The following is a 20,395-nucleotide window of genomic DNA, read 5'->3' on the forward strand; positions in this document are numbered from 1 at the left end:
GAGATATAATAGAGTGCTCACAGAAATTTGGTGTTACTTCCTAGAATAAAGTGAGCACTCTTCAAAATAGCTACAGTGATCTGTTCTTATAATAAAGCCATACCAGATAACCGATAACTGTTCACAAACAAGGTTTGTGCAGTGGCCATTTCAACAAATACTGAAGGTGAAAAGAAATAATAGCTTTTTCTGCCACCGCCTCTTTCCTTAAATTCATTGTAAATGAGTACCCTTATGAATGATCCATTTCAGTGACTGTTTTACATACAAACTCCCCCTTTATTTGTTAAGCATTATATCCCTAACTCCTTAATTCAGTTTTGCCCTCAGTTGTATTAAAAATTCATCTTGTTTGAATGGGCCCAATTATTTAAAAGAAACAAATCAAAACTGTAATTCACCACCAAACACAGTTTTTGTGACAAAGTGCAAAGCTACTGTTGATTTCCTTGTTGTACACCACTGTAACATGCAAACTTTGAACCTAGCATTGACACCTGAAGAAACCTTCTAGTTAAACAGACTTCTTTCTGTTTCTGAATAAAAGGCTGTAGTAAGCCATCTGTCCCAGACCTGGATTCACAGTTCAGGGAATAACTGTCTAATTTTTATCTATCAAATCACTGTTTCATTTTTTATGAACTATGTTGCTGCTCTATTACACTGGTATTTCAATGAATACTTCACCCCAACTTCAATACCTGCTCAGCCTCAAAGGTTGAGCCAATCACTTCCTTCTCCCAGGAGAATGCTACAGCTACAAGATCACAGTTTGATTTAAAGGCAGACTCGGTTTTGGCCTCTTACTGAAGGTACTGACAACAGCCACATACAGCCTGTCACAAGTCACTTGCAGAACCTACATATTCTTCATTATAGATATGTGGTAAAACTTTAATGAAGTAAGAACTAACACTATGAACAACTTCTGCTGCATCTTTTTAAGAAAAGCCAGGTTAGGGCCATGTATATTATTCAGGAAAAGCCAGGTTAGGGCCATGTATATTATTCAGGAAAAGCCAGGTTAGGGCCATATTATATATTTTATTATATTATATATTTTCAGGACTCTGAATATATGTTATACAAAGCTTGATGGGATTCATGGCTTCACAGGTCTATCAGGTAGATACCAATAAGCACGCTGGACAATGACAATAAAAGAAATTATTTTGGACCTTCAAATCATAGATCCTCCATAGTTCTTATGATTTGACACAGCACATAGGGATATGGTGTAGTTGAGAACTGTCAGTGTTAGGTTATAGGGATATGGTGTAGTTGAGAACTGTCAGTGTTAGGTTAATGGTTGGACTAGATGATCATCAAGGTCTTTTCCAACCTAGATGATCCTGTGATTCTGCGAGACATCAAAGGATATCCCTACCTGAGCAGGAGAAATGCAGTGATATGTCAGTATACCTTAAGAGACTCCAGCTATATGCCATAGCACTGCTCTGTGAATAAAGATGCATTTTGTTTGCAGAGTATGTATGTCCACTAGCATCCCAGAGACAAACAGGTCATCAGATTAATTACTGTTGTAAAGTCTATGTTGATATCCCTTGTGAAGGAGTAAGAAAATGGGACAGTGCTGCTGAAGTTGTTTGGCAAATATCTGACCATAATACACAGTAAGCATCCTTCTTTTGTCCCCCTTGGGTAGAACCAATACAGATAAATTTTGTTTTTATCATTTCTTCTAGGCACATGAGAAATTTGGCCTAAACTCCAAAGACTCTCAGGAAGTTACCTCTTTATTGACTGTGATGATACAAGTGTATGATTTCTGTTCTTTCTTCTGATATATATTCCTAAAGACAGCTAGTAATGAACAATTCAGAAGAGAAAGGTTTAACTAAGCTGGTGTAATGATGTTGGACTCTCCTTATTCCAAGTGTCTAGAATACCAGATGTGGATACAATCACATCACATTCTGCCACAAGTTGCACTGATATTTGGTGTATCTACTACTCTATGTAGCTGAGAAAAATATATTTCTACTCAGTACATCTAGCATTTGGGGGGACCGGGGTGAGGGGGGGCTATGAGAGATGGTTAAGTAGTGTTGGACTTTTCAGTCTGAAAAATAGAAAACTTGAAAGGGATATGACAAATCTAAAACTGTGAGTGGCACAGAGTCTCAGCAGCAATCACCTACTAACTGTGTCTTCCAGTGAAAGAGCAAGAGGCTGTCAATGAAGCTACTAGGAGACAAGTTCAAACTCCAAAGAAATGAGGTACATTCTTCCTGCAACAGACTGTAGAATCACTTATCAAATGATGCTATAGCTGCAAAAGTTGACAAAGTCAAGAAGACACTGACCATGTGCTCAGGTGTCAGATCCATGGAGGATACTAAACTGACAAGTCACAAAAAGTTAAAAAAAAACCCTCATCTGTAAACAGCTGGGAAGGTGGAACAGCATTACAGAGAAGTATCATGTTTGCCTTGTTCTTATCCTTTCCTGGGTGTCTGTATATGGCCATTATGTGAAACAGAATGTTGGACCAAAGGTATCGTTGGTCTGAACCAGTACAGCTATTCCTTGGTTATGATCTTAGCACAACTACAAGTCAAGGCTCTCTAAGAATTTCCGTTCCTTAGGAAATTAGTGCAATCATTAGCATAATCACAGTAATAGTAATAGTGATAGCTGAAATAATCAGTGAAGTCACATTTAATTTTAAAGGTCAGACTGCTGGCCACTGCACCTGCACTGTCTGTCATCTGATGACCTTGAGTCTCAACATCATGCTTTGAATTTCATGCAGGCTTCAAAGTTGAAGCCAAAAGGTATCCTTCCAGTTTCCAAGATGCAGGTCTTTATTATTATTCCCAGTAATTTTAAATCAGAAGTCTAACACAGTGGTAAAGTCAGAAACAGTTCTAGTAGATTCTGACATCTCAGAACTTGCTTTAAGTGAGATAGCTAAAACTGCTATTAAAGTTTTTCTCAGCTTTTTAATGTGTTAGAACATGAAGCATAAATGCTGACCTCCCAAGCACATGCAAATCCCTTTGAGATACTAACGCTTCCTTTAACAGCAGTATTTAAAGAAGAGTTTAGCATGCCTTTCCAGATACTGAGAATGCTAGATATAGAACCATCAACTTCAAGGCAGCTCAAAATTCCACAGTTAGTATCTGGGGTATCAGAGGGCTAAAATAACCTAAAACTATGGAAATACAGATAAACACATAATAGAAGATTAGCTGAGAAGACTGATATAGACACACAGAGACAACTTCCAAGTGTGGACCAGTGATAGCAACTCTGAACCAGATCCTGCAGAGTAGGGCAACCTGGTCCTCAGGAAGTCAGATTCTGTCAGCTACAGTTCAGCGACATCCCCTGATATTCCCCAGCCTCCTGGAGCCCCAAGCATGAGACCTGAGTTTCAGGCAGACAAGTCTGAGTTCAGTTAGCAAAGTCTAGCTCAGAGCTGAAGGACAACACATCGGTACTAACAAACCCCAGTTCCATAAGGAGATAATTTGGCATCTTTACATATGGCAGCATGTTTCCAAGGCTATTAGGGTGCTCAGCTTCAAGGCTGGATCCCACATCGTATCAATGGCTTGAGCTACAAATTACAGTATACCCAGATGACCCTCTTCAATCTATCAGAACTGGGTGAGCAGCAACGCATAATTAATTTTAAAATGTTAGATAAACAGCATCTACACTTCTAAAGTCAGTAAGTCATCTCCACCTTCTCCAGGAAATCTTTTACCATAAAGGCTATGATTTAAATGATTGATAATTTCCAGATATGTGTTAATGAAACAAGAATTCTTATCTCTCAACATCTACTCATCAGTAGCAGAAACAAACATAACTGCATTCCTGAAAAATTATACAGCTCCTGCCAGCTTTTCATTTATGTTGCTGGACTTAAAGCAGAAACAAATGAAAGCCATTTGGGGCTCTTCCTGAAATAGATACAAGAATTGGAACAGAATTATCATTGGTTGCTAAATAAAGGAAAAACTGTAGTGTCGAAACTCTGGAATCATATTATCTTCACTCCAGACACTCAAGAGATTACTGCTCTAAAAAAATAAATCTGGCCTAAATCTGGCTCAGAAACGCAACGGGCTCTAACTTTCTTATATAAATGTTTTCTATGGCCTGACCCATTGTACTTGTGCTCTTGCAAACACTCATCTTAAAAACCTCTGTGCCAGACCTTACTTCCCTGGCTGCTAGAGAGATGGTTTAAATCTCGTGTATGTATCAGACTTACAAACAAATGCTAAATCACAAAGTCGACATACAATGCCCCAAACAGGTCATTAGATGCACACACACATACTACACATACATGCATAGCTATCGATCCATGCATTCAATCATACATATGTATGTAAAATAATCTTTACAGAAAATCTTATTAGTGAATACATGTGTATATATATATATATATATATATATATATATACAGATACATATATATATATATATATACAGATACCCATGTATGCACACAACACGTGCTGAATTATTAGCCTTTTAGAAGTAATATTGGAATACTTTAGGTGGCTAGTTGACAAGAGGAAAATGCATTTAACAATATCAATACATTTAATTACACTGGTCACACAACAACTGATATATTTTCCTTTATTTTTCTAAAATGTTTCTATGTAGCCTATATTTTATTATAATTAATTTAGGATGATTAATAGTGAAGAATGCCTGTCATCATAATCCTCTAAGGTGCAATACAGATATAAAAATATTTTTTCTTTTCTGATTTCAGAGGAATGGGGGGAAGGGGTTACTATGTGTGCAGCAGTGTCCCTTTAAGTAATCTTTTTTTTGGCTGTGCATCCAGGGCAGCTAATAGTTTTATCAAATACCCTTCACAGCAAGATAACTGTTTCTATGGAAACCGTAGAGCAATCATCCATTACTCCTGCAAAGATTTCTCTCAGCTCTCTCCTAAATACAGGTAGCTTCTTTGGCTCAAACTAAAATAGAACCAGAGAATGAATTTTACAGTCTGTGTGACAATTCACCTCCAGAGCTTCATATGGAGACTATGGAAAAAGTGAGGCCTAAAGCACAAAATCCCAGAAAGCACATACAAGGAAGTCATAAAGAAGTTTTAAAACAGGGATAAATTATGTCAAGTCTGCAATGTAAAATACGCTTCTAGAGAGGATAGAAGATTCTTCCCTTACAACTGTGAAATGAAGATGAGACAGAGTAGAGCTTAAGATTGGAGATGAACCCAGAGCTTGGTAACTTACCTCTCTCAGCATGTTGTTTTCTTTTTCCTTCTGTTCGAGAAGGCTCTCCAAGTGGTGCACATGCATCTCTGCCTCAGCCAACCGTCTTGTTCGCTCATGGTCTTCCTCAGTGGCTTTGGCTGACAGACCTTTACTTTGCAACATCTCCAGCAGCTTTTTGATGGACTCATCACGTGCATTTAAGGTCTGCTTCTGTGTTTCAATACGCAGTTCCATCTCTTCTAAGGTTTTACGTAGCAGGAAGAGTTCCTTGGCCTGGCGTTCATGCTCCGCATGAAGTCGTTGGAAGTTTTCTTCTGTCAGCTCTGCCACAAAGGGCTCACTGGTTCTAGTGCTGCTGTCCTGCTGGAACAGCTGGTTCAGGTCCCGCTGGATCCGAAGCTCATCTTGGAGAGCCTGCACAGTCATCTGCATATGCTAAAAGGATAAATAAGTAAAATCAGAGGATTCCCTCCACTGAGAAATAAAGAGAACAGTATGAGCCACATCAGTCCTCCTGAACTACCAAGAGGAAACCACAATATTGACAGACCAATGTTTTTTGAAAGCAGAATTGAAGTGGAACTGGGTTATACTACAGAAATTTCAAGTCCTTCCCTCTGTGCCTGGTAGAGGGTTGATTAACACTAGAAACCCAGCTATTCAAGTGACTCTCCCACTAACTTGAGTGAGTCATTATTTCAAATGGGCGAATGTCCGTAGGCATTTGACAGTAAGCTGAGATCTTAAAATATGTTTTTTTCCCAAATCTTTGCCTACTCTATAGAAGAACTCTGCCTAAGAAGTCGTAGACAAAGCAGAGCGACATGTGACTATTGGAATTTACATAACATCTAATAAAATGTAACCAGCCATGAAGGCTCCCAAGGTCTTCAGTACTAACACTACACATACTACAGATTTCCTAGTTGACTTACAGAAGAAACTTCAGCATGTCAGGAAGCACTACAACTATAGTACACTGGATATATGCTGACTGAGGAGAAGGATCACATCATACAATTTTATGCATGAGGATTTTAGTACAGAACAGAAATCATCACCTTACAAAGAGGAATGTGAAGTCAATCAAACAATTAGCAGTAATTTGTGGTCATGCAACAAATAAACCCTGTCTCGGTGACTGTGAATACAGTGGGTTAATATAGTGTGATAATATAGGAGAAGCACAGTTTGCCTCGAAAAGAGTTCTTACTTCATATTTAGATAAACATTTGTTTTCTCCTCTGCAAGACAGAAGTATTAAGATAATAACGCAGAAGTACTAAGACACTGAAAAAAGATCTGATTACCAGGGGCTAAGATAGGCATGGAGTGATACATCTCTACTCCCCTAAGAGTGACAGACATGCTTAGAATTTAGTCTGAATGTAAACAAGTCAGATGGACTGATCCCTGGGGTCTACCTTTATATTACAAAAATCAGTGTCTACAATACAGCTACTTCCAGTATTCGCTAGGGCTAAAATACTAGTTAGCATTAGTTATAATCTACTACCAAGCTTGATGCAGGAGACACACTGTTAAGTCTATAATGTAATGATGGTGCCAAATTATTATGTTTGACATAAATCCAAGTACTTCATTTCACTCAAGTATCTGTGAAAAGAGGAAATGTAAAAAGATTTGGGTTTAAATATTACTTCAAGAATATATTTATCACAGTTCTTATGTAAAATGCCTTGGAGATACTCAAAAGCTGTCTGGAAATAGTCTGGGCAACTAACTGGCTGTAGGTGGCACTGCTTGAGCAGGAAGGTTGGACCAGCTGACCTCCAGAGGTCTCCCAGTCTAACCGTCCTGTGATTCTATGAAAAGACAATAGAAAAGGTAGTATTTGCAGCAGTTACCTACCTTTAATCTGTTTTAGAAACATTAAGGGTTAGTTTGGTTGTATAGAATGATGTATAAAGCAGTCCAATGCCATTTGCTTCACAAAGGTCAGTGCTTTAGCTGGAGTGTTTACCTTCCTTTTATGTTATGGCCCAAGAAGAGCTTTACAAAACTAAAGGTGCTATTTCACAATCAGTTCGCTTAAATCCACACTGCCACTAAAATGAACAGTCTAGCTTCCTTAGATGGCTGGCACTGACAACTAGAACAAAACTTCACCTGGCTGAAAATCAGACCCATCAAAACCAAATAAAGTATTATTCCAGCCAGATCTCTGATCCAGTTGATGGTGTGACTACACAATGCTGATCCTGTGCAAAGTAGAGGTGTGAATGTGCAGTCAAGGAGCTGGTGGAAAAGAAAATGGAACAAACCTTTATGGTATAAGCATAAACTGAAATCAGCTAAAATGCATAGCTTCGTGGTTGATTTGAGATGCTGTAATTGTGTTTTCCTCTATTTCAGTCACACAATACTTGACAGTTACTAATTCTGTTACCCTAAAACTACACTTTAAGTTATAGAATCTATGTGATAACATAGAGCAGGTATATTAAGTGAGGGGATGATTAATTACTCTGTTCTAAAAGGTACATTGTGTTTATATATTGGTGGATGTTCAGATCTATTTTCTAGTCAGCATTTGGCAGTGTAATAGAAGAAAAGAAATATCTCAAGTGAATCAATATGGATTTCAAAAATGTTTTTAGAAATCACTTTTTTTTCCCTTAAAGTTTTTAATTTTCATTGTTATTCTCCAAATCACAGTGAGAATATCAGACAACCTCCAAGCCTTAAAACTGAGGCACTACCACAAACATGCCAGCATGCAGGTAGGCAATCAAAAGTACTACATTTGTTCAATTAATGTATGTTGATCAACCACTAAGAAAAAACCTATCATACCCATGAAAAGGTCTGCCTTATCTGTACCTATATAGACAACACCAATGAAGTCAGTAGGACCACAACAGCAGTAATGAATGAATATCCTTAAATTTCATTAAACAATAACCTCACTAGATATAACTTTACAATTCTACACATGAGTTAATTCCATTTGTATTTGAGAAGCCCTACTTACCCACAACCCAGCTGTGTGTTGTTCCTCCAGCTAACAAACAAATTCCCACATGCTTCCACCTGCCTCTCCACATACTGCCACTTCAGCATTTCCTTTCTCCTAGGCGAGAAAAGAGCTTCTTCTGAACAACCACATCATCTACTAAATGAAATTACTTCCTCTACTCAGTGTTGTCTCAGAATCAAACTTAGGTTATTTATAAACATCAATGGACTATAATCACCAGAACCAAACTCCCACATTTTTACCATTTGATCTGCTGTGAAATCTTATTTCAGGTTACATAGACAAAAGTTGTGTCTCAGACCCAGAGACATTACCTCCCCAAAAGTTGGAAAAGCCTCCATGCAACTTTGGGGTCAAAGAACCAAAACCTATTATATGATTCAGAAACATGATGTGAATAAAAATTTAATACCAATGACAAACAGTATTTATTGGTATAAATGGTCAGCAACCACCTTGAATTCAGTTTTCCAGGAAAAATTAAGAGGTAGGGTGAGAGGAAGGGTTAACACTGAGCTTATGAATTATTATCACTGTTCTCTGAACTGCTCAGCTAAGAACAAACTTCATTATGTGCAAGGTAACTGGAAAATACGCCACAGAAAATTATTCTATTCTTTTGACACCCACTCCTTTCCAACACACAAGATATATGCAGAATGGGCTCTTTTCTCTGCTTTCCAAAAATTTTTTATGATTTTCAGAATAATGGAACAATACCCTTTATTAGCTGGCATCATAAATAAACTACTTTTTCAGTTAACATAGCCTGTCTTCTGTATCATTTCAAATAAAACATCCTTTCCCCTCTGAAGGAGCAGGCAAGTCTTACTAGCTTCTCATCCATTTCTTAGGCTTCACTTTTAAAACAATGACTATCCCATAAAGGCAAAATATTTTCCAAGTTCCTGTGATACTAGCCCTTAATGCTTACTTAATCCTATGTCTAGAACCTGAATAGAGATCTCAATCAAACTCAAAAAATTGTTGAAATCTTATCTAGAATTAAACAAAAGTAGTTTTAATACCACTGAGCTTGGTTATGTCATACTCTTCTCAATAAGTACCAATCATGGTTTTCTTAAATAGTTTAATAAAGGTAACATAATTAAAGTCAAAGCAATTATGTTGAACCTGTACTTTGCTTGAAGCTTATTGCTCTTATTTCAGACCTTGAGGATTCCCTGTTTTTTCCAGTAATGAAAATTGGTCTTTAAGCCTCACTACAAATCATAGCTACACCTGCAAATCACAAAGATATTTTTGTGAGCACAGTTCTCCAGCAAGTCTCTTGCTGATTATGCCCCATGTACTTTTCTCTTGACAGAGCTAAGACCCTTCAGGCCCATTTCAAATGTAAATCATAAAAGGGCAAAGTGCATACATATTCTCTTACCAGGTGTTCCTCTGCCCCTGTTACTTTCATGTGGCAATTTAAAGCTTGTTAACTGGGCTCTACACAGGGACAGAGTTTGCCTTTCATCCAGCAGCACAAAATTTACATCTGTAAGTAGCAGAACACGATTCAATCTTTGACTCCACCTAGCAGGATCAAATTCACATTTCCCACACCTTGGCAGGTTGGGTGGATGAGTTTCCAACCTACAGTATGACTACAGCCAATAATATAGAAGTTCCTTATATTTGGTTCACAAAGCAGTCCTGTTCTTGCAGTCTCAGGATAATGCAACGTACCTATTGCTATACCGGTGAGTCTGGGAACCTTGCTGCAGGCAGCTCTTTTCATCTCTCCCTGTTGATGCTTTTCCATTTTGCATGAAATATTTAAAGATTCAGTAGTACAGAAAGTACTAAAGAGACCACAGCTTCTTACTCTAATTGGTAGAACACATAAGAACAGAAAGACCTGAATAGCAATACTTCCAATTAAATGTTTATTATCTTACCATTCCAAAGGAAGTGGGAGATGTTCATTTTAACATACTCAGACAGAAAAATGAATTTAATTGATACTCTACAGCCAAGATCTGTATTCTAACCCTACATTTTAGATCAGGAGGAGGCAGCCATTGCTCCTAGCATGATTTTGAAAGAAAGGATTAAATTATGACATACTTTTTAAATAAAGGATTTCCACATTCATCTTTGCAAGTCAGAGCTTGATCTACCAAGCTACAGTGTTTGATTCCAACACATATTTATCTGTTTGGTTTTGGTTGCCTGATTTAGGCTATTCACACTGCAGATACTGTCTTTGCACCTATCATAATCAGATACATAACTCATCCCATACTTTACTCAAGAAGCCTAAATGCATAAATTGGAACTGTGGCCTCTGCAACACAGGTGAGGCAGCTAGGCACTGAACACTTCCGTAAAGTTCTCCTTAATCTCCTGGATTTAAATTCTAAGTAGGTTAACCAGGAAAATGACTTTAACTTTTGGAATACCATGAAAAATTCAGTATGTTTTAGAGATGCCTGTCAACAATCAGCAAAACGGAAGAGAGGAACCTACTCTTTCTCTTTCCCAGCAACAAGGGAAAACAACATTCAAATATATGACACCATGTCACAGAAACGTGTCACAATGAGGTGGGAAGCATTGTTACATTCTGCAAAACTCAACAACTTAAAAAAAAATTCTCCTCTTACATTAGGAGAACATTCAACACTCTCATATTCATAAGCAACAGAATACGAGCAAGGTCAGGGAGAAAAAGAGAAGTCCTACTAGAATACTTAAGTGCTGTGTTAGAAAACCTTCAGTCTGGGGGATAAAGGCTCAAGCTCTTACTCATCATCTTCATACGTCCTGAACGAGGCTCTAGTCAGTACACAATAAGCTGTTCTTGGGTGGATCTCTAACAAGATATTCTTACAGAAGGGACTGAGATTCTGCTTTGTACAAATATCTGAATATTGATTGACTTGGAAGTTTAAATCTACATCTCTCATATCCCAGTGAAATAAAGGGAGGATGAATCCTGGCTCAAGGTCTTTAAATTAGCCAAGAAACCCCTTAGCATCTCCCACACTCTAGTGAGCACCCCTGATCAAGTCTATTTCCTGCTCAGGGGTTGATCTCATCTCACTCTTTTTCTAATTTTTAATCAGAAATTCCACTTTGCAGTGAAGAAATATTTTCCTAACAAAAGTTTTGCTGAAATCAACAGATTCAATAAAAATTTCCTGTAAAAATATTATTGACAAACTTAGCAACTGAAAATTTCCTGATTACTTCTACTGTTAACACACAATGCCAGTACATCCTGTACCGAATGACAGCTTTATGATGTACATGCATTTGGCAGTTTTCTACAAATCTGCTCAGTGATCAAGCTGTTCTTCATGTAGAAAACAGTAAGTGCTTGGAAAGGCATAGGACAGGTTTGCATTTTTTTCATTACTTAGCACATATTTCTGTATTTATTTTTCAGGATCCAATCTAGGGATAAAGGAAAAATAAAAGAGACAGATGTAATTTGTTAATTGATCAAGACCTAGGCTTCTGAAGATGCCAGTTTACACCTAAGCCCTTCCAGGTCTGTCATAGATGTACCTGTAGTACCTACAAAGAATTACTTACTTTTGTCTTTAGCTCATGGCTACAATGCTACTACTCTGGAAAAAAAAAAAAAAACAAAAAACAAAAAACCAATAATTATGATGTATTTTATTTCAGAAGGACAATTCAGTAAGGTCTACCCTCAAATGTACATCACCAGAAACTGACAGAACTTGAAGGTGCTTTTCTTACCAGCAAATCTGCATGCACAATCACAAACTTTTGCATTATGACGATTCCTCGTATGTTCTTTACCATAAAAGCATTTCAAACATTTGTAAGAAGATGAACCTCATTCAGCTCAAAAGAAATCGCATGCCAAATGCTCGAATAGGATTTGGTCACTGTGGGAAATCATTCTCTCCCATTCTCAAAAGAGTTAATGTTCTCACGTCGTTTCTGGGAAATAGATTCTGCTGAATTCACTGCAGAAGCAACGGCCTGGCTGTCTGAGGGAGTCCCTGCTGACATTCAGCTGCTGCCCACGCAAAGAAACCGAAAAAAGGGCTAATGTCAGGTGTCCAGCAGGGCTGTGATGAAACAGAACTTGCTGATTCCAGAAATGCTACATATTCCCTGTAAATGGATCAGTGGTTTCAAACCCCTTATTTAAATGGAAATGAATGGGTGATTTTTATAATGTTTAGCTTCGATACAAAGCATAGCTATGATTTTAATAGGATTTAATTTATGAGAGTGAAAGAAAGAGACTTATATTTAAAGACAACCATACACTGCATTATCTCTGAGGCAGCAGAAGGGCAAGATGGTAAAAAAAATGCTATAAAGAGTCTAAGTTGTCAATAATACATTTGTCAGCTGTACTAGACTCACAAAATTACTCATTTGGTTTAAGGGGGCAGTGTGCAGCAGCCTAATTCTTTCACCCCTGTCTGTAAAAAAGAAAACCCACAAGCAAACCAGCAGGAATTAATTTAAACTCCTGAAGTAAGCAGATCAGAAACAACCTAATAAACCTCTAGTCACAGAAGAACCAAAACTGCAATGCAATCACCTCATACTAAGTGTACAGGTACATCCATGAAAAAAGGCTGTAAGGTAAATCAGAAGAAATGCATGAAAGATTTTACTTATGGTACATAGGAAGCAGCTTATCTTATAAAGAAAAAAGAAGCTATTTCCATTTTCAAGGAATAAAGCATGTATATGAGCAGTTTCTATAGAACACCTGATGCACAGTAAAAACATAACTTAGTGTGAAGAAATCTGTGCACATGCCTGTGTGGTAAAAATAACAGCGTGAAGAAATCTGTGCACATGCCTGTGTGGTAAAAATAACAATTCTGATCAAGCATAGGCAAACCTAGTAAACTGAAAAACATCAGTTCATCTATCGGTTTTTGAACTATGAATATAATTTTGATAGTTCTCTGGCTTCCTAAGAGATTTGAGCTATGTGGCAGATACCAGAAATGGTCTAGTAGGCAACAGAATTCAAAGAAAAGTTATTTCTACAGTCATACTGGTTAGTCCCAGCTACCATGTTTTATATTTCCAAAGGTACAGCTACATTAGTAGTGTGCTTCAAAAGCTTTTTTTCATGCAAATCTTCCTAGCATCTACATTTGACACACTTTTAAGTGTCAGGATGATATGATCCCAGAGCGCAGAAACTGGATTCTTTTAAGTATCCCTCATCTTTCTCGTGAACAGGCATTTTGGGATTAGGGCAAATGTTTAGAATTTCTCCTCAGAGTTGGTAATTTCCATACTGATTTAACCTCTATTTCCTGCTAGGCTGTCCAAATTGGGTTAGCGTTACACTATTTAAATATCATGGTTTATTTATATACAAATCTGAGCTTTGATTATTTGTTCTTATGCTGCTAAAGAAACAAGAGTCCTTACATATATGCAGTTTCACACATTGCAATAAGATAGTTCTTTACAGTTTCTGTCTCCCCTGTCTGGCAAACACAAACTCCTTTTGTCACAAACTGTGATGATAAAATGGATCCTCATGTAAGGTTTCTGTAAAAAAAAAAAAAAAAGCCAACACACAAACATCAGACTGATCTATATTCAGGCCAGCCATGATAGAACTTGTAGAATTTGATCTTACACCATTTTGCATGTTTATACAACACACCCAATTTCATCCACAGTACAGATTACATCTAAACGTGGCATCCATGGAATAGGTGCTTAAGTGCAAATTCAGCTTTTGTGAACCTCTCATCCCATAAAAGTAATTAGAAATTATTATGGTACTTAAGGGAAGGACAATTCTAACAATTACATATGCATAAATGTCTAATATTTTCAGATTAATAGCATGTATATGAAACATGACTGATTTTATTAACAGATTGGGAGCTTTTCTGTAAAAACATATTATTAGTCACCTCTGTTAGGGAGGTCAGCATATGTATCTTTCCATTAGCTGATGCAAAGAATCAATCCAAGATAAAAGGTGTTCTGCTACACAACCTTTGATCTTGTGGTGCAGTGTTTTCCAAGATATAACCATACATCAGCACTGTGCTCTAAAAAGGAAAAATGGCTGATGATTTAAAATTAAAGAGTACTATACAAAAAAAATCGACACACAAGAAAGCTGTTGACTACTTTATCCACATCATCCCCGCCTTGACAAGCCATGTCATCCTGTTCCCCCCGCACTCAAATTTAAACCTTCTGCTGTACTAGTTGGTTTGGAGATACTACAATATAAATCTCAATGCACACATGCATGGGTCCCACAAGAATATTTTCACCGAAATATTTTGAATAGCTCCACTGGCATGCATAAACTCTATACCTTTCATGTAAAGGTATAAAATATGGAGTAGGCCTGATCTTTAAAGCTTTTTGAATACTTCAAGCTTGGGACTGCTGAGGACTGAAAAATCAACTACAAGGTAGGCTGTGATACATAAATTGATAATATTTCAAAGAATTAGTTTTACTATAAAGCAGTAAGCTTTTCAATTTTTATTTGCCCAAAGAAACACAATACTTCATTCTTCCTGTCAATCTGGAACGCAGCATAGTGGCATCTTTCACCTGCAAGCAACAGTGGAAGATTTCATGAGCTACCCAATGCTCGGAGACTATGGACTGATGACCACAGCAATAAGTCTTCTTTCCAAACTTGTGCTTCCAGAAATTGAGTTACTGTCCAGGTAAGACATCAAGACCCCAATATTCAGCTGCTCAGCTGAAGAAGTGAAATATTTGCTAGCCCTTCAAACTGCACTATAAAACCTAGACAATAGCCCATCAGCAATCTGAAAACACGTAAATTTACCGATGTTTTCTTTGTTGGCTTTTTAAAGATGCTTTCTTGAGCAAGAAAAGCATCAGATGAACAGATATGTCCATAAATGTGAGAAGACTGCATGAAGGACTTGACCCTGTCAAATAATAGAACACGTGACATTCAGGATCTTACATACAATATATGGTTGTACTGTGACACATAGGAAATTCTTGCCAATGGCGTCTTTGCACAATGTTCAACCAAGATAGGGAGAAAACCAACAGCAAAAAACAAGTTGTTGGCTCTCAGCTGCACAGACCATGTGTAGAATGAGGCTTTGCCAGCCTGCTTATAATATTCCTTGTGCTGATTAGATGGTAACCTTGCAAAGCAAAAGTAATCTCAAGGAGGTGTCTACAGAATGCAAAGGCCTTGTATGCTCAATACTTCATCCCACTGTTTTAGAAGAAGATGGGGCCAATTTGGCTATGTCAGAGTAATACTTTCATTCTTGCTTTACTTGTTCATCATCTCTCCAATATGCATTCCTAACTGCTATCTATCCCATACACAATTGTAAACAATTGCAACTTCTCACATTTGCCGTATCATCAGTTCTTCAGGAAAAGTAAACCAAGTTTCCTGGAAAAGCATTTGAACATGGTTTTCTTGTTTTAAGTCACAGTTAGGAACAACTGCTGACTTTCATACTCAAATAGCCCAAAATCCAAAAGGCTTAAAATGATACTTCATCAGCCACTGTAGAGAACTATAATTTGTGCATTGCAATATACAGAAAAAACCCTCATTCATTGTCCCTTCTTGAAGTAGGAAGCATGGGCTTTTTTAGAGTTATCAATGCACAGCAGTCAGCCACAATGGGAGCAATCATTTTAAGTCTATCTTGCAAGATTCGGGCTTGAAGTTCACACAAGCAAGTCAAGTTCTTGCCAAATGGAAGATATGTATCCCTTCCATCTTCAAAACTTTTCTCATTTTCTTTGAAATGCAAGGACCACAAAAATAGAAATCAATTTTTACCAAAATGTACAACAGCAGCAATCGTCAGTGAAACTCAGCTAAGCCTTTTCAGACCTGTGACTTGTTGACATGATACATGCTATCTTCTCAGCTCTCTGCCATGAAATACTGGCTACACTCACAAAGGAACAGTCTTGGAATTTTTTTTTTATTTTTTTTTTTCTGGATACATCAAGTCTCTTATGCTGAGTATAGTTTTGGGAAGACAGGCAGATCAAATGCATTACTGGAATTTCAGGATAAATTTAGAATATGGCTGCAGTAATCACTGTCCCTGTGAAAGAACATATTAAAAAACCTCCAATCAAAATGTTCTGGCACTTACACTCCTGCTGAAATGACAGCAGCACCTTTGATGGCAAAGCAGAACACAGCACATTACACCAAGTTCTAAAGGAGCTTTCTCTGACCTTTAAGAGGCAACACAATACGCCCCCCTGAGGGAGTTCAAGAGATAAATGACAGGAAAGCATGAAGAGGAACGGATAGCTCTGAAAAGGAGAAGGCCTAGCACAACCTATCTGAACATGAGGCATTCAAATTTCTGCTAGATGCGCCATGATAGTGATAGACACTAGGCTCACATGCTGCTCTGGAAGTACAAAGTCAAGGATTTTCACTACAAAAATCTTTACTCAATCCTAGAAGGTGATTAAAAAACCTAAACAGAAACGTTTTTCCATTCATAAGAGTTGTTATTCCCCACAGCCATCTTTCTGCTAGATACGAGTATTTTCAAAGCAAGAGGTAACTTCCTCTGGCAGCAGTGCTCAGTCACCCAACACTCAAGCCATCAGTGCAGTAAACTGCGTTCTTAATATGCATCAGAAATGCCTTGGATCAGAATGTGAATCAGGCTAAAATGAGTATCTGCAATAGGGCTCACAACTAGAATGACTTTTGTTGGTGAAAAGCTTTCATACATCACTCTAGGAATCAAGGGAAGACATTGAAGTACATAAAGGAGATCTAAGTTCATTGTAATAAACATAAAACTATCTAACACATAAGAGTCTTGCATTTCCCATGGATCAAAATGGACAGTTGGTATAGACTGTGTTGGTGAAACAATTTGGAGCAAATCTCTCACTGGACAAACACTGGCTCTTAAAACTTTACAGGAACTACTTACTCATGAATCTATACTACATAGTCATTCAAGCAGTATTTCATGCTGTTAGGCTTCTTGCAGAGCAACAACTGAACTCCCTTCCTTTTTTATATACCAGACTGAGAATACATAACTGTTCAAGATCAGAAAATATAGAGATAAAATGGATAGAAATGCTGTACAATAGAGTCTCCTGGTTCCAGTTCAAATGCAATTATGCAAATCATGCTGTAAACAAGTGCTCTACATTTAAAAATTATTCAAAGAAGCATCTTCATCTATTGATACACCTATATGAACAACTGTGGAGACAGAAATGGGAATGGAATTCTCTGTTGCAAGCTTGAGATGTCAATCCACTAACTCTAGGCAAGAGTTTAAGCATGGCACAAGTGTCTGAACGCAGATATTAACCTAGAGCTACATGTTTTATAAGAGTTTGCTAAATCAGAACTAAAAAAAAAAAAATGTAAAGGGCTAGCAGCATTGAAAATCATGAAAGCTTATTTGTCTAGTGTTAAGCATTTTATTTCACTGAAACAGTACATGGTGGTTTCTCAAGCCCAAAATTCTTATCTGTTGGATATGTTCTGGGACCTAGAAAGAACTAGGGAAGCAATTCCCTCTTTTTAATCCATCTCAGTGCAAGGCTGATGGTGATACTTAAATGCAAAGTTTAAGGCGCACTTCAGAAAAACTTGCTGTGCTTGCTCTGAGAAATAATCCCATATGCTCCCCATTTCCCCACACTACTTTCTTGTAGCTTTTGCAGACGGTACTCATTAGTCAGGAGACAGACTAAAAGTTAAATAAAAGTTAAACACAGCAGAGTTTACCTCTTTTTTCACTCAAATGAATGCCTAGATGAGCTTTAATAGACAGAAGACTTGCACATCTAATCAACACAGAAACCCTGAACATACAAGAATCCACCATAATCCTTGCTTTTTTTTTTTTTTAGATTTCACTTAACATTAACATTTACCAAAATTAAGTGCCCCAAATTTTTCAAGATTCATAGATGTTTCTCCCCTCTGATCAGACCCCCAATAGGATCTAATAGGACAAATCTCAGATTTCCTCATAGGCCCATTAATGCCCCTGGACTCCATATGTATAATTTCCAATGGCTATTCCTGACTAATGAGCACTGACCAGCTATGTACTTATGCTTTCAGGGCTGTTGGTATCTGTGTTGGGGGAAAACTGGGTTTTGTTCTTTTTATAAACTTATCTTTACAAACATACTTTTCTTGGAGAACAAGATATTAGAGAACCACCTTTGTTTGCTACTGAAAGCATACATCTATTTGTCTCCTTGTTCTGCCACAGGCTGATTGCTGTTTACACCTGTATCACCTAACAAAAAAGTTTAGAATATCTTCCTAAACTGACAACTGCATACATAATAAGCATCAGTGACAAATTTTAACTGACAGGAAAGCAAAAAGCTAATCTATATGTTTTTAGGATTTTCTTCTCATCAGTCCCTAGCTATTACATAGAGGTAGGCAGTAAAGCTGGAAAAAAAATCCTTCCTCAGAGAACACATTTCTCTCATCACCTTCCAAAACAGCAGGGCTAACTAACACTGTAGAGGAGGCAGTGCTGAACCTAGAAAATTTCACATTGGTGTCTTGGATGAAATCCCCAGAAACTCATTCTCAGAAAAGCAGAAACTACACATTAATCCAACAAACGGAAAACAGAAATTCTTCATGCCCCCAACTTTGTCTCTCTGTTTCCCTGCTACTCACACAAAAGATTTCTAGAATTTTATATTTTTCCAACATTTATTTCAATTTATCTGATTTTCACAAAAGAACATCTCTTAGGTCTGTACTTCAAATTTCACAGATTATGAACCTTAGTCATATAATTATTTTAACTGATCTGCATCACTACATCACAAAATAAAAGCCACTTTCGAAGTTCTGTATTCCACTGCTGGCATGGTTTTGTGGTTGGGTTTTTTGGTCACAGTTAGGAAATCGTTATTTTTTTAATTCTGATTTTGTTTCTGAGAAACCCTCATTAAAATTCCCAATATGAAACATTCAATAAATGTAAAAGGATATCTAGCAACATGATATACTACTCTAAAAATAAAACCTCATTATTTGATTAGTTTTACAAGAAAAGGTCAGAGCAGCTTCTCTCGATTAACCTACCACAAACAATTCAAGGAAAAAAAAAATCAGTGGCAATTTAACGGTTTTAAGTGATAGCAGTTGACAAAATAGCCAGTTATTAAATAGCTTCAAATGGTATATTATACAAAATGGGTGAAAAAAAGATTTTTAAAAAATATCACTACTTTCACTAGTGAAGTGTTTTATAAACTCAAACTGCAGTTACTGTCAGAAGAATGGAAAATATAATAGGGGACTAAAACCATACACATGTAACTTTTCCTTAGTAAAGATTAAACTAAAATATTTTTTAAAAATTCCTCTGGGGAACAGATAAGCAAATGATGGAATCACATTTCTGTTAGTCAAAAATCATGATCATATCACTTTCCCACCGTTGCTTTCCTCGAACCTAGATTATCAATCCTTCAGGCAGCAACTGTCATTTTGATGTATGAGCTGGTATAACAACCAGAATAATACAACACCAACCCTTAAAAACAACCACAATATAAATAGTGAATCAAACTGTTAAAGCAGAAAAGGATTGAGAGCAATAAATAATGAATAAATATAGGCTTTCATGAAAGCATTACCAATTCTCATGGTCTAAAGGTCTGAACATAAGATTTGTATGGAGGGGTGATAGCTACAAGCTGATAAACAAAAACCAGCTTTCAGCACACTAGTCCTTCTTTAGGCTTTGCTGATTTTGTACTAAATTTTTGAAGTTATACAGAAGCAAATAACAAATACAGTGAATTAATCTTGATTATGTACTTTTAAAACATTTTATCTAGTCTATGATTTTTAGAATTCAGTATTGGTGTACTGCATATATTTTTTTCCCCATGTCATGCCCACAGCTATATCCTCACTATCACATATACAATGCCATCTCACAGGAGCTAGTTACTATAATGAACTCCGTCCATAACATTCCTCCCCGCCCTTATCTACAGCTACCAGCCAGAATTTTTTCTACTGAAACTGAGTAGCATTACTCAGTTCAAAATTTCTCAATTTGTTCTCAATTTGAAAGTTCCTGCTTCTGTTCCTTTTCCTCCCATAAAGAAGAGGTTTTGAGCCCAAAAGTTTGTTTGCTCTTCTCTTGGC

At 37.1% G+C, this 20,395-nt stretch overlaps 1 protein-coding gene across 11 annotated transcripts in view; it reads right to left on the reverse strand.

Moving 5' to 3' along the window:
- ERC1 (ELKS/RAB6-interacting/CAST family member 1) overlaps positions 1 to 20,395 on the reverse strand; it is a 280,374-nt gene that overhangs the window by 224,050 nt on the left and 35,929 nt on the right. For all 11 annotated transcript variants that reach the window (XM_026867111.1, XM_026867106.1, XM_026867103.1 and 8 more), the window contains exon 2: positions 5,262 to 5,678. In XM_026867111.1, coding sequence (XP_026722912.1) covers positions 5,262 to 5,678 — 417 coding nt within the window. The remainder of the gene's footprint in view (positions 1 to 5,261; positions 5,679 to 20,395) is intronic.

This window comes from Athene cunicularia, assembly GCF_003259725.1.
Source record: "Athene cunicularia isolate RWA chromosome 1 unlocalized genomic scaffold, athCun1 chr1_part2, whole genome shotgun sequence".
Classification (NCBI taxonomy): domain Eukaryota; kingdom Metazoa; phylum Chordata; class Aves; order Strigiformes; family Strigidae; genus Athene; species Athene cunicularia.